General features: G+C 53.5%; 1 protein-coding gene across 2 annotated transcripts in view; it reads right to left on the bottom strand.

Annotated features, from left to right (window-relative positions):
* Window positions 1–15,835, bottom strand: part of RERE (arginine-glutamic acid dipeptide repeats) — a 180,213-nt gene that overhangs the window by 46,619 nt on the left and 117,759 nt on the right. For both annotated transcript variants that reach the window (XM_066202941.1, XM_066202940.1), the window contains exon 10: window positions 14,432–14,530. In XM_066202941.1, the coding sequence (XP_066059038.1) occupies window positions 14,432–14,530 (99 nt within the window). The remainder of the gene's footprint in view (window positions 1–14,431; window positions 14,531–15,835) is intronic.

The raw sequence follows: 15,835 nt of genomic DNA, 5'->3' as shown, positions 1-15,835 counted from the left end.
CCTGCGACCACGGCATGCACCACGACCTAAATGCCAGTCTACAAAACTCCTCTTCCCCTCCTCTGTTTAATGCCAGGGATCAATGCAAGAGCCTGCATGAAAGGCAACATGATATTGAAGGTGACACGACAGCTCCCGGACATTTCCAGGGCTGCAGGAGAATTCAGCTCTTCCTTCACCCCGGGCCTGGAGCTGTCAGGGTGTTGCTAACCTTTTGTGCTGACCCCAGCTGTATTTTCCCATCAGGATTTTTACCAGAGCTATTTTTATGAAGAGAAAGATTACAGGTTCACCCGAAGCACCGGGCAAAGCTTGGATTCCCGTTCTGCACCTCACCTGTGTCTGTGGGGGAGTCCCGATGGGAAAAACCAAAGAGCAAAAAAATAAAAACCAGTAATAATACAAAAAAATCAATTCTGCCTGAACGAGGAGCCTTTTTGTTTACTCTGATTGCACCCTGATTGTCGGCTCTGGGCGCCGTCACTGCACATCGTGGATCAAATGCTCCCAGGCCCTCCGTTCCAGGCGGTTCCCGTTAGAGCTCCCGGGTCCCTGCCCGGCCCCACGGATAAATCATCCCCGACCTGCTCCGGGAGGATGTGGCCGGGGTTGCCAGGCAACCTGTGCAGGAGGGATGCAGGGCTGGATGCAGGGAGGGATGCAGGCATGGACAGATGGATGTCTGGGAGCTGCTGACAAACGGCCAAGGGGCTGCACCGACAGCCTGCTCTGCTCCCTGTGCCGCCCCGGCTCGGGCACGACCTGAAACCCAACTCCAAAGGCTTCGGTGAGGAGCACACGCTCCCTGCCCCATTCCTGATTGCTGCTGAGCTGTGGGGCAACAGCGATCCCACACATCACCCAGCGATCCCACAGATCGCCCACCAATCCCACAGACCACCCAGTGATCCCACAGATCGCCCAGCGATCCCACAGACCACCCAGCCATCCCAGAGTGATCCCACAGACCGCCCAGTGATCCCATAGATCGCCTAGCGATCCCACAGACCACCCAGCCATCCCAGAGTGATCCCACAGACCACCCAGTTATCCCAGCGATCCCACAGACCACCCAGCCATCCCACAGATTGCCCACCAATCCCACAGACCACCCAGCCATCCCAGAGTGATCCCACAGACCACCCAGTGATCCCACAGATCGCCCAGCCATCCCACAGACCACCCAGCCATCCCAGAGTGATCCCACAGACCGCCCAGTGATCCCATAGATTGCCTAGTGATCCCACAGATCACCCAGCCATCCCAGAGTGATCCCACAGACCACCCAGTTATCCCAGCGATCCCACAGACCACCCAGCCATCCCAGAGTGATCCCAAAGACCACCCAGCGATCCCACAGATCGCCCAGCCATCCCAGAGTGATCCCACAGATCACCCAGCCATCCCAGAGTGATCCCACAGACCACACAGTGATCCCATAGATCACCCACTGATCCCACAGATCCCCCAGCCACCCCACAGATCCCCCAGCCATCCCCCAGAGTGGCAGCAGCAATGAGATCCCCTAAAGGAGATTGAACGAGCCAGCCGAGGCAGGCCAGCCCGCAGGGCAGCTGATGCTGGGGCCAAACCCTGCCTGGGCACTAAAGCACCAGCCGCAGCCGCAGGAGGAGAGGAACCTGCCTTTCCCCTCCGGCAGCTCTGGAAGGGACTCCCAGAACAATTCCGGGGTCATTCCAGGCACTCCCGGCCGTGGTACCGCCACTGACGGCCCCACAGTTCGGCAGGGACGAGGAGGCAGGCAGAGGTGACCCCTCTCGTTTGGAGGCTGCTCCGTTGGCAATTTCCTCTTCTCCACTGAAAGAAGCGCGGCAAGAGGAGGCAAATCCCTTCCCAAGGCAGTGGCACTGCACAGAGGGTGAGGGCAGGAGGATCTTCCAAAGGGAGCAACAAGTCCTGGGCTGCCGCGGCCGACAAAAACACCTTTCTGTTTATCCAACACTGTCTCCTGCCATCGGCAGCTTCTCACTCTTGCAAACACAGCTAAAATGATTGCAGCGTGTTTGCTACATAAACGGTTTTATAAAGGTGCCTTTTAGGAGTTAAACAGAACAAAGGTCTGGCACATTTGTGGCCCAGAAAAGCGAAACAGTGTGCTGCTGACGAGAGACAACAGAAAGCTTTTGATTACACTTCAGATTGCCTTTTCCGTACACAAAGAGATCCGTTTCTGGCTGTTATTTTAAACTGCTGTTAAAATGCTAATATACAAAAAGCTTTCTTGTACATCAAAACCAAAGAACAAGAAGTAAAAAGAAAGAGCTGGACATGTTCCTTTTCAAGGACTACCCGAAATACCTTGTGTGATCCTTCAAGGCTCGAGCACAGCATTTCCAGTGGAAGTTCCCTACTACAGAAATGTTGCTCCATTGGGATTTCAACCATTATTGTCAATTATCCTGGAGACAGTTTCTGCCATCAAACAGGGAATTTTATGCAAATGGCAGAAGGAAACAAACAAAAGCACTTCAAGAGCGCCCAGAGTTTGGAGCAATGAACAAACCCAAGAATAATGAGACAAAATGGAAACGATCCCTCTGGAGAGGCAGGAATTTCTGTAGGTGCCTTCCCAGGTAAATCATTAACAGAGGGGCCGGGACTGCAGCGATGCCCAGGGTGGAATTCAGGCACTCAGATCCAAATTCCAGGTTTTGACCCTTGCCAAAATGACACCAGGCAACCTCTGGAAACTCCCTAAATTCCTCTCAGAGCAAGTCCGCCACTGGCTGCAGGGAGTGAAGAGAACACCTGAGCACGCAGATCTGGCTGGAAGAAATACTCCTGATGACAAAATCAAATTCCAGGCCGAGGGACACATCACCAGTGAGGGGGAGAATGGGGCCACGAGTGAAAAAGGGACCACGAAGAAGAGAGGAAATGATTAAAGGATTGAAAACGAAGGCCCAGAACCGCAGCTGTAACAAAGGTGAAGGCTGGAAAGGAAACCTTGGGGGTGGATGTCGGGGGAGAGGGGCAGGGAGAGCCGAGGTGGTGCTCAGACTGTGGAATTACCTCCCCGGCCACGCAGAACTGGACAACACCTCCCCACACCAGATAAATGAAATACGCACCCTAATAAAGCAGAGGTGCCCTCTCTGCCTTCCCCGATCTGTGGCAAATGGGATGTTTGATTTGAGCGCTGAAGTTATTCCAGAGCACTGGAGGGGAATGTGCCGCCGCGCCATTTATCAGCTCCTCTAAATGCATAAGGCCCGGCTGATCAATCTCCCCGCGCAGCCTAAAAGCCATATATAAACCTGAGGGATGCAGGAGGGGGGCAGCGGGAGGAGGGAAGAACAAAAGGATGGGGAAACCCACGGCGGAACAAGCAGGGGGGAGATACCCAGAGGCCGTAGAAGCTGAAGCACAACCACAAAGCCTCCGCCACACAACACACAACCACGAGGCTGCAAAGCGCAGAGACAAGACGGGGCAGGGAGCAGCAGGTTTTCCAGGGGCAGCGCAGGGCACGGGGGAGGCAGAGGGCAGCCCCCGTGCGCACAGCACGCGTGGCACTGCAGGAGCCGCTCCGGCTCCAGCTGGGCAATGCCGGGCTCAGGGGAAGCAGCCCCTGCTCAGGGATGGACCCCAACCTCCTTCCAGGGGGGGCATTTCCACCCCCAAATCTCAGTTTCCTTGGAGGTCACACAAAACCCATCACGTCGGCTCTGGGGGTAACCCGGAGCCAGGCTCCCAGCCCAAGCCTCTCCAGCTCCAGCAGAATTCCCAGAACCCTGGAACGTCCCGAGCTGGAAGGAACCCAGCGGAGCACGGATCCAGCTCTCAGCCCAGAACACCCCAGCAATCCCTCGCTGTGCCCCAGACCCCGGGGAGCCCTTCAGTGCCCACCACCCTCTGCCTTGCCCCACTGCAAGGTGTGGGGCCCCCCCCGGATCAACTGCTGTCCAATTCCTCCCATGGCACCATCATCATCATCAGCTCCACCGGCACTGCTACCCTTGCAGCTCATTAGGGATCGGGGATGGATGCAGAAAATGACGAATATTTAGTCCCTATTCATCTACTAGAGAAGCAGCCTATTATCAAACAAGTGACACCTTTACAAACTTAAATTAAATAATGGCTCCCGTGGAGGATGCCGAGCCCCTGACAGGATGGCAAGTGATTTAAGCAACATAAAGCTGAGCAACTGGTGATGGATCGTGGCTTTGCACTCGCTCTGTTACAGCCTGTAATGGAACAAATGATCATTTCTCAGCCTAATTGAATGTGGCCGCCCCGCTCGTACACAGCAGAGACAAAGCTTGATAATTTGCTTCATTAAAATGCATTTTTGTGTCATCGGAAAGATTAAAAAAAAAATTGGTTCTGTTGATAGGGGAGATTAAAAAAAAAAATAAAATTTATCATGCAAACAGCTCTTGCAAATGAGGTGTATTTTGGCATTCATACTGCTTATGTTGTGCAAGAAAGATAAGCCCTGAGCGCTAAAGCACACAGAGCATCCACATTGTGACAGTAATCAACATTTCCTCAATAGGAATTGTGTCACTACACCCATCTGAAGAGCATTTTGTCATTTGCGGCTGCAATGGCCACTGGGCCAGACTAAAGAATTCCCAGCTAAGCTGTCGGGCAGAGCACAGAGAAGCCAGTGGAAGTTTGGGGCTGTCAGCCTCTGTGTTCAAACAAAGAATCAAAGTCAAGACTCAGACACAGACCCAAACTACCAGGGAAAAAAAAAAATTCAAAAATCAAATATCATCTTGTCAAGTTGCAGACAATGCTGTCATCTGTCTGCACTGGCTTTGTTTTAGGGGTTGGGTTGTTTTTTTATTGTGTGTTTGTAAAGCAATCTTGTTAGGAACAGCAAATTGCCATTTAGGCAGCAAACAACTCCTCCAAAATAAAACAGACATTTGCCATGTCAAGTAATCCATTCCCGGGCTCCCTGAGTTTCATGAAGTGTAAATCCAACATAAACATTTGAAAAGGAGACACTTTTACCTACAGCAACCTGGACTGAGCCAAAATCACTTGGAAAGAAGCCGCGGATTTCTATCACGCACTGAAACCAGAAAATATCAAATCTCCTCATTATTTATTACATTCCAATTGCACTTTCACCACCAGAGGTGAGTTACAATCCCTCCCTGGGTTCTCCGGCCACGCCAAGAGCCTTAAGCTCAGAAAATCCGCGGGTCTGATCCCTGCACTCCCCAGCTGCTCTCTAGAATGTCACGACTCAGTTTCCTGTCGCACAGAGCAGGATACAGCAGGAGGTTATACAGAACCCAGACTCCGGATCCCCGAGCAGGTAACATCGGGATAACAGGTCAGGGCGGCGCAGGCAGGAGCCGAGTCCCGGCAGACACCCCCAGAGGGGCCGGGCAGGAGCTGGGGCGGGTCTGTGCCCAGCTCAGGGCTCTGCCCACGGGCAGGGACCGACCCACGGACACCGGGCTGACCCACGGACACCGGGCTGACCCACGGACACCGGACTGACCCACGGACACCGGACTGACCCACGGACACCGGGCTGACCCACGGACACCGGACTTACCCACGGACACCGGGCTGACCCACGGACACCGGACTGACCCACGGACACCGGGCTGACCCAGGGACACCGGGCTGACCCACGGACACCGGACTTACCCACGGACACCGGGCTGACCCACGGACACCGGGCTGACCCACGGACACCGGACTGACCCACGGACACCGGACTGACCCACGGACACCGGGCTGACCCACGGACACCGGACTTACCCACGGACACCGGGCTGACCCACGGACACCGGACTGACCCACGGACACCGGGCTGACCCAGGGACACCGGGCTGACCCACGGACACCGGACTTACCCACGGACACCGGGCTGACCCACGGACACCGGGCTGACCCACGGACACCGGACTGACCCACGGACACCGGGCTGACCCACGGACACCGGACTTACCCACGGACACCGGGCTGACCCACGGACACCGGACTGACCCACGGACACCGGGCTGACCCAGGGACACCGGGCTGACCCACGGACACCGGACTTACCCACGGACACCGGGCTGACCCACGGACACCGGACTGACCCACGGACACCGGGCTGACCCAGGGACACCGGGCTGACCCACGGACACCAGACTGACCCACGGACACCGGGCTGACCCACGGACACCGGGCTGACCCAGGGACACCGGGCTGACCCAGGGACACCGGGCTGACCCACGGACACCAGACTGACCCACGGACACCGGGCTGACCCACGGACACCGGGCTGACCCAGGGACACCAGGCTGACCCTTGGACACCGGACTGACCCACGGACACCGGACTGACCTATGGACACCAGACTGACCCACGGACACCGGACTGACCTATGGACACCGGACTGACCCACGGACACCAGGCTGACCCACGGACACCGGACTGACCCACGGAGACCAGGCTGACCCACGGACACCGGACTGACCCAGGGACACCGGACTGACCCACGGACACCGGACTGACCCACGGACACCGGGCTGACCCACGGACACCGGACTGACCCTTGGACACCAGACTGACCCACGGACACCGGACTGACCCACGGACACCGGGCTGACCCACGGACACCGGACTGACCCACGGATACCGGACTGACCCAGGGACACCGGACTGACGTAAATACACCGGACTGACCCACGGACACCGGACTGACCCACGGATACCGGACTGACCCAGGGACACCGGACTGACCCACGGACACCAGACTGACGTAAATACACCGGACTGACCTATGGACACCGGACTGACCCACGGACACCAGACTGACCCACGGACACCAGGCTGACCCACGGACACCGGACTGACCCATGGACACCAGACTGACCCAGGGACACCGGACTGACCTATGGACACCAGACTGACCCAGGGACACCGGACTGACCCACGGACACCAGGCTGACCCACAGACACCAGACTGACCCACGGACACCAGACTGACCCACGGACACCGGACTGACCCACGGACACCAGACTGACCCACGGACACCGGACTGACCTATGGACACCAGACTGACCCACGGACACCGGACTGACCCACGGACACCAGGCTGACCCACGGACACCGGGCTGACCCACGGACACCAGACTGACCCACGGACACCAGGCTGACCAACGGACACCAGACTGACCCACGGACACCGGGCTGACCCACGGACACCGGACTGACCCACCGACACCGGGCTGACCCACGGACACCGGGCTGACCCACGGACACCTGACTGACCCACGGACACCAGGCTGACCCACGGACACCGGACTGACCCACGGACACCGGACTGACCCACGGACACCGGACTGACCCACAGACACCAGGCTGACCCTTGGACATCAGTCTGACCCAGGGACACCAGACTGACCCATGGACATCAGACTGACCCATGGACATCAGACTGACCCACAGACACCAGACTGACCCACAGACACCAGACTGACCCATGGACACCGGACTGACCTATGGACACCGGACTGACCCTTAGACACCAGGCTGACCCTTGGACATAAGTCTGACCCACGGACACCGGACTGACCCTTGGACACCAGGCTGACCCTTGGACATCAGTCTGACCCATGGACACCAGACTGACCCACGGACACCAGACTGACCCACGGACACCGGACTGACCCACGGACACCGGACTGACCCGTGGACACCAGACTGACCCACGGACACCAGGCTGACCCACGGACACCGGGCTGACCCAGGGACACCGGGCTGACCCACGGACACCGGACTGACCCACGGACACCAGGCTGACCCACGGACACCGGACTGACCCACGGACACCGGACTGACCCACGGACACAAGGCTGACCCACGGACACCAGGCTGACCCACAGACACCGGACTGACCTATGGACACCAGACTGACCCAGGGACACCGGGCTGACCCACGGACACCGGACTGACCCACGGACACCGGGCTGACCCACGGACACCTGACTGACCCACGGACACCAGGCTGACCCACGGACACCGGACTGACCCACGGACACCGGACTGACCCACGGACACAAGGCTGACCCAGGGACACCAGGCTGACCCACAGACACCGGACTGACCTATGGACACCAGACTGACCCAGGGACACCAGACTGACCCACGGACACCAGACTGACCCACAGCCACAAGACTGACCCTGCTGCTGAGGACAAACACCTCCTTGGGCGCTGTCTGTGGACAAATCCAGCCCTGTGCCCTGTGGGGGACAGAGGCAAGCCCTCACCTCCCCCAGTGCTCACTCCCAGCTGGGAATGCACGCCCAGGGATGATGGAGAGCACCGCCAGGCAGCTCTGTTTTTAGGATGCCCTTGAAAATTAGATGAAAACCTCAGTTCTGGCAATCAACCTTGCCGTGCTTGTTATTAATCCTCCCAGCAGCAGATCCCTCCCCTTGGCAACGGGGAGCTCAGGGGGCTGCGGGGAGTGCAGCCCCTGCTCTGCAAAACCGACCAGCAGCTCCTCGAGTGAGGCTGTTTTACCCCACAGCGACACAGACTCCGGGGTTCAGGAGGCTGAAAAGGACTCCTCTGTTTTCGGGATGTGTGTCCCTTTCACACCATTTCACACAGACCAGTGTGATGGGGGACACAAAGGCAAAACCTCTTCACTCACATTGGTCAGAGCAGAGGGACAGCGAGGAGAAATCCCTCCCAGGGAAAAGGAACGAATAACAAAGTTACGGCTACAAAAACATTTCTCCTGTTTACAGAAAATTCCCTGAAAAAAACAATTTCGTAAAACCAAAACCTCTCAGGCACAGAACCAGGACCACACTCAAGGCACCTCAGGATGGGTTGGTTTGTGCTGGAGACTGGAGTTTCTCTTCTGTCCCACACAGACACAGCTCCTGAGCTCCCACCGGGGCAAGGAGCTGTGCTGGTGGTTTTTGGCATCAGCAGCACGGGAAGTGCTCAACAGATAAAAATATTCCAGGTGAAGGCAGAGAGACGGCGGCTCAAGAAACAGCCGGCAGTTCAACAAACCCCAAAATGCCATTGTTCAGGAACCAGCAACTTCCCCGGCAGCTGGGCAAAGATCAACACCAGGGACAGCAGAGAGATCACCCACTCCGACGCCAAGGTCGCTGACAGGATTTATAGATTTATCCCTGAAGAGCCTGTGCTGAACATGAAATGCTGAAATAATTTTTTTTTTTTTTAATCTCTCCCCCCGCCCCTTTGAGCTCCCTCATTTGCTGGAGGCTTTTAAAATTCATTCCTTTTCACAGCTGGTTAAACAATGGAATCTTTTGGCAAACCAAAAGGACAGAATTGATTGCCCTACACAAACTTTTCTGCACGTATAATTGATTTTTAATTCACTGCCTGATTTCCAAAAGGACTCGACAATAAACTCGGTGCTGTATGTGCAGTATTGATCCCTTTCAACAAGGGCTTGGATCAAAGACTGATGCAAGTTAATCACAAACAAAAGATTGTTATCTTTCATCTAGGAACCTGTGTTTAAACCAAACTCCCCTTTCTGAGCTGTAATAAACCTCGTCTTTTCCAGCTGTACTGCACCTCAGCATTTTGTAAGCCTGCCAGCTACTCAGTAACTATAATTTTATGCAACCTTTAAATAACAACTTCTTCCCCCAAGCAGAATAATTTCACCCTCCACTGGTCACTTTTGACTGGGAGGGCTGATGGTTCTTTTCCACTCTGAGTTCTTAGAATAAGACACAGACAAGACCTTCCCACACGTGCTTAAGCTACAATCTTATTTATTCCTAAAATACAGGTCCTACAAGGCCACAGCAATCTGAGTTCTCCCTCAGTGCTCAGCTAAATTTCAATTGTTACTGATCATCACACGAGCAAACGCGGCTGCATCACTGAATTCAGAGAAAATGTTCATTTAGTGGGACTGTCACCCCACTGGGAAGCTGCAGTGTTCATTTTTTGTGGGTACAACAATGAAACTGAGCAGTAGCTGCTGTCCTCACCTCCCAAGCCCACTCCAGGAGTCAGCCCTGCAATGCTGCTCAGCTTTTCCAATCCCCATTTATGATTTTTTTATTTCCACTCGACCATTCCAGAGGCTCTGTTTCAATCTGGCCCTGAATCCCATTTTCTATAGCTGCCACATAAACAGTAAATAAAATTCATGGCATTTTTGCCCCAGTAAGCAGCTCTGTCTCCCAGCATAGCAGAAGAGCCCCGGTTTCAAAGGAGAACATGAGAACAACGTTTTCATGAGCACACACTCCAAAAAAAGGGTGGATGAGGCATTTGAGGATGATTCCAGGCAAAGAAGCCAAGCAAATAAGTCTGTGGGTTTTGCATAAGTAATTCCCCGACCTGCCAGGCTGGATTACAAACACTTGCAAACATATCAGCAAAGAAGTCTGCTCTCCCTTGTCCTTCCTGGCACAGGGATCTCCACTTGTATTTTACGATAAAGGTGCTAAAGCCGAAGCCAGGTGTGGAGATTTTAAAATTTATGAACTTGTAAATGGCTGTACACGGCCAATTAAGATTTAGCACCGGGCAGGATTAACTGCCCCTGCACAGAAATGGAGGAGGTTGTTTACCTCAACTGCTCGACATCAAGAGCGGTGTGAAATATTTAAAAGGCAGAATCATCTCCGGGCAACGTCAGGGGGTGGCACTGACAGCTCTGCACAGAGGTGCACACGGTGAAAGAACCTTCCCAAGGAACACTTGGAAACCTCCTCCAGAGAATTTCACAGGGCTGGAAGGAAGTGGAGAGGGAAAGGGAGGAACTGCCCAATAAAGAATGTTCCAGCCCTGCCTCACCCACACCTCCTTCAACTTTGGAAGGCACCGCCTCGAGTTCCAAAGGTGCTCCAATTAAGCCTCACCGGCTCTTCCTAATCAACATCGGAATGCTAATGAGGAGCACAGCTCCATGCAGGAGAGCATCCCCGTGCAATAAACTGCAGCAGAGCAGCAGCAAACTCTGCCTGTAGCAAGCATGCATAAATAAACAGAATTAATAACTACCCGAGTGTGGACGGGTGACTTCATCTGTTTCGATTAGATGCAGCTCAGCCCCAGGCCTCCGTGGTATTTAAAATGTGTTCATCATGTTTAATTAAAAACCTAATAAACTGCAGGTTCCTTGAGTTCTGATTCGGGTTTCTGTCTCCTGCAAGCCCTATTGATTCTGTCAGAACTACTGATAAAGAGAGAGAGAAAAAGGAACATTCTGAATGCAGAGATAAATAAAAAATGTGAGGTGGAACTGGGGCTGTTGGGTGAGGAGCAGCCAGAACCAGCTCCTCTCCTTCCACGCTTCCAGCACATGAAGCAGAAGAGAAAACTCTCCATCAGGTTACCCAAACCAGAGATGATCACTGTCCCCTGTATAAATTCCAGCTCTCTGACAGGTTCTTGACCCCAAACGGGAGCTCATTCCCGGGCCTGCAGCAAGTGCGGGCTCACAGTCGTTCCGAACATCGCCGAGGTATACAAGCCATTTTTGCAGAGAAGGTTCTGTCCCGTGGAAATGTGGAAAATCTCCTACAGTGGGAGACGTTCCCACTGGAGCCCAGCAGGGAAGGCGGATGCTCAGTTTAACCTCAGCTCAACAAGTTCCTGACGCCGGCCCCAGACCTGGGATCCGTGGAAAGGACCCAGGCCCATCATCAGGGCAGGCAGGGAGGAAACTCGGCACCGCCAAACTCCCCCCATGGCCCCAGACTGCATCCCACAGCAGCTCTGAAGGAGCCCCCAGGGCAGGAGAGCAGAGCCAGGGGGATTTCTGACTGCCCACACCTGGCAAAGGCTGGAAGGGGCATTTCGGGAGGCGCAGAGCAGAACTCCCTGCTCTGACATCCTGCCGTCGAGCGCAGCTTCGAACCTGCAGCAGGCACGAGCTGTATGAAACTAAACCAAGACAGCTTTGCCCCTGGCTTCTCCCCAGATGGTCCCCCTGCTCCATCCTGCTTCCCACGGAAACTGCAGCCCCCAGCAGGAGCCGAGGTGAGCTCAGAACGGGCCTCAGCCAGGCATGAAATGCGACAACTGCCGCAACCTGCCCACGGGAGCGAACCTTTGAGCACTGCAAGGGAAACCAAGGCCTGCCCGTCAAATCTCTGCTGGAAATTGGTGTTGTCAGGTGGGGCAGGAGCCTTCACAAACAGGAAACAGCTGCTCAGAGCCGCCCTGCACGCAGCAGTGCAGGAGGTGCTGCAGCCACTCTCACGGGCAGGGTGCAGGGCCGCCTCCCGCTCGGGGCCTCTGAATTTACAGCCTGGGACAAAAAAAGCCTCAAGAACAGCCACAGCTTCAGAGACACGAGGGAGACAGCAAACCTCGGTGCTCCTATCTACACAGCCCTCACCTAACTCAATCCGTGGCCAATTTTATCCTCTGCTTAACTCCATCCAAACATCTGCAACCACAGCAGCGGGAGAAACAACACAACTCCCATCCTCTGTTTTAGTCAGCTCTGACACTGCCAAGCAGCTCCTGCCTCACAGTCTGGACACAGGCAGCAGAGCTGCTCTAAGGGAAAACAAAGGTTTTGTCTTTGGGCAGCTGAGAGCCCACACGAAAAGTTTTAAATGTGGTGGGACTATTACTACTATTATTATTATTACTATTATTCAACTATTATTATTATAATTATTATTATTATTACTATTACTATTATTCAACTATTATTATTATTAGTATTAGTGTTAGTATTCAGGTTAACTGACCAAAGCTCTGTATCAGGTCTGGGGTCTGCTTATCTATCCAACCGCAAAACTTAAATTTAAGTCTACATTTAATGAAGCCACGCTTGCCGGGCTGCAAGAAGAGACGAATTACAAGTCCAGCCCAAGTAAGGCCAGGGGCTGGAGCTGGGCGTCCATTTCCCTCCGAACTCTCAGGGATTACCACCCACACCCCCGGAGGCTCCATCCCCTCCCACGCTGAGTGGAGGCGACACACAGAGTTAATTCTGTCACCACAATTTCACTGTCTTGGCCAGACTCAGGCTTTGACACCGGAGTATTTTCTGACCAACACTTCACTGCACAATTCCCGTGCAGGAGCGTTCCCCTCACTTTCCCAGGGCCTGCAATAAGGAAATTTCCCCTGCACGGCTCCAGAAAGCTCCAGAAAGCTCCAAAATGCAGCCCAGCTGCTCCAGGCTGGAGCTGGCCCCCAGCTGCAGGGACTCTGAGGCTGTGCAGGTGGAGCTTTGCTGTCTATAAATAAGAGCTCAGTTTGATCTTTGCCTCTGCCCAGGCTGGAGGGCTGCCAAATGTTTCTGGAAACTTGGATGGAGCAGAACAAGAACAAATATGATAAAACGAGCTGGGGCTGACAATGATTTATGGAGTCAGTGATCATTGCTCCGTGCTCACAGGGCTGCACTTCTGCAGTGACGCTTCACTTTTCAATAAACTTTGGTTTTTTTTCCATCAGTGAGGCTCAGTTCTCCCTCATTTGACACGGGTGGACCATCAAAACCCCTGAGTGCAGCAGCTCCAGCACTCACAGCTCAGGGCAGCTGATGGGAAAGAAAAAAAAAAAAAAGAGGAGAGGGGGGAAAAAAGCTCCACAGGGAGGGAGAAACAGAGAGGGGCTGGCACAATTCACCCCTGGCTGCAGCAACCTCACCCCAAACTCAGCAAAAACACAGGGCAGAGCACCCCAGGGGTTTGCTGCAGCATCAGCCCCTGCGCCAAGCTCCCTTTTGGGACAAGGGAAGGGCAGAAGGGATCGGTGGAGGTGTCCCAGGCTCTGCCCCCGCCCTGCTCAGGCTGCCAGGATCCTCCTTCCCTCCCTCCCTGGCTCCAGGCAGCCACAAAGGTTCTTTGTTGGGGCTGGGACCAGCCCCAAGCCGGGCTCAGGGCCGGCCCAGCCCTCCCCAGCTCCTGCAGGAAGGTTTGAGGGAGGAGAGAGCGGAGCGCACGTCACGCGCCGCAACAAAAGCCTTGCGGAGAACCTACAGCTCAAGAAATCTCTCCAGCCACTGCCTGAATAATTAAAGCCACTACGAGAACATGAAGGTTTCCTCCATCAATCAGCTCTGTTTTCTAACACCGGTGCCAGCTTTATTAGCAGCTTAACAAGATGACATTTTTTATTTTCTTTTACTTCTTTAAACGCCTCACCAATTAACCAACTTAAAAACTGACCCACTCAAGGCAAAAAAAAACCCAAAAAAACAAAAAAACCCACTACAACCAAACTCTTCTCCTGCCACCTTTCCATGAGCAATTCTGTCATGCACTGGATCCGGTTTTTTCATTTATATACCCCTGTATTTTCACTTAGAGACCCATGCACGTGTATTTTTATTTACACACCCGCCCTCTCCTCGCTCATAAAGATAACCTCTTTAGGGGGAAAAAAAAACCCAACAAACCAAACATAAAAAAGCAAGAGCAGCAAGGTGAACCATAAAGGCTGGAGGAGATAAATCATTTCCTACCACTTCATCTTCAGTCCAACACTTCTCAATCAGCTTTGGCACAGGTTTCTTCACCAAGCGCTGCAGGGCTTTCCCAGCATCGTAGTTACTTTCATGTAGCTGAAAAAATAAAGAAGACAAATAGATCATTCAAAGGAATTAGCAGTGATCTGATATTGGAGGGGAAAAAAAACCAAAAAAACAAAACCACTACAGGGAGCCACGTGAGATGTTCTCTGCCTAATCATTTTCACTGTTGATGTATGAAGTGAAATTTAAACAACCTGAAGGGTAATTGAGGTTTTATCAGTAGAAGCAGTAGCATTAAACCACAAGCAGGGATCCCCCCTTCCTTCCTCCCTAAAGCTGGCCCAGGAAATGTCTAAACCAAAGTCACACTGCTCCCTTCTGCTCACAGGGCTCAGTCTGATGCCTGCCATGATAAAATAAAAACTCACACATGGTGGGTTGTACTTCACACAAACTGGCTCCAGTCTCCTGTGCTCAGCAGGAACAGACCTGAGCTGCTGAAGGTGCTCTTCCCCCTCCTCCGAGTCACTGGGCCATCCATTAGTTTTGAATACTCAGGGGGATTTTAAAGGGAAAAAAATAAAAATATATATATACTTCTAAAAATAAAAGGTCACTCCTGGGCACAGACCTCTGCTGTTACCTGCAGGGTGTTTTTGGAACAAACAGAAATGCTCCTTCACTGGCAGCCAGAACCATTTTTTCCTCACCACCAAGGAAAACAACAACACCAACAGGATTTCTGCAGTGCAACAAGTGCTTCAGTAGCAGAGGGTGGGCAAGAAAGCAAACACAGCCACGGTGGTTTTCTGTTCATCCTGAGCTTTTTTATTTGGCACCTTGAGGGTGCCCTGCCAGCCCTCACCGGCTCGGCTCGAGCACCAAAACTGCCTGGAAATAAAAAAAAACCAACCTAAAACAAATAGTTCTAAGGCCCTGGTGGTATGCCATGCCCACTCAGAGGCATGAAAATAAGATGTTGCCTTTTCTGCTGGGTACACATTAATTTTCCTCCCTGTTTGCACTCCAGCACCGGGAACAAATCCATCTCAAAGGAAAAAAAAAAATAAAAAAGAAAAAAAAGGCACTGTTTGTTTTGCCAGCTCACCTTGCAAACGCCTCTCTTCTGTGCATGCCACCACCCAGAAGATTTTTCACTCGGGAGATGTGACAGTGCAGAGGAGAACGGAGCTCCTGTTCCCCTCCCCTCTCTGCTCCCTCCCGGAGCACGAGGAATGCCAAAGCCTCTTTGTAACTTGGAGGGCATCTTTATTTTGCCTCAAGGACAACACGTGTTTTTTCCCCTGGCAGCCCCACCGCCCCAGCAGCTCAATCTGCAAGAAAAATAAACCAGACAGGCCCAGAAAGAACAGCCTGGTCTGACAAGGCGGCTAC

This window comes from Chamaea fasciata, unplaced genomic scaffold, assembly GCF_029207755.1.
Source record: "Chamaea fasciata isolate MVZ Bird 193981 ecotype frontalis unplaced genomic scaffold, bChaFas1.0.hap1 SCAF_23, whole genome shotgun sequence".
Taxonomy (NCBI): Eukaryota; Metazoa; Chordata; class Aves; order Passeriformes; family Sylviidae; genus Chamaea; species Chamaea fasciata.
This window is presented reverse-complemented; position numbering and strand designations above follow the sequence as displayed.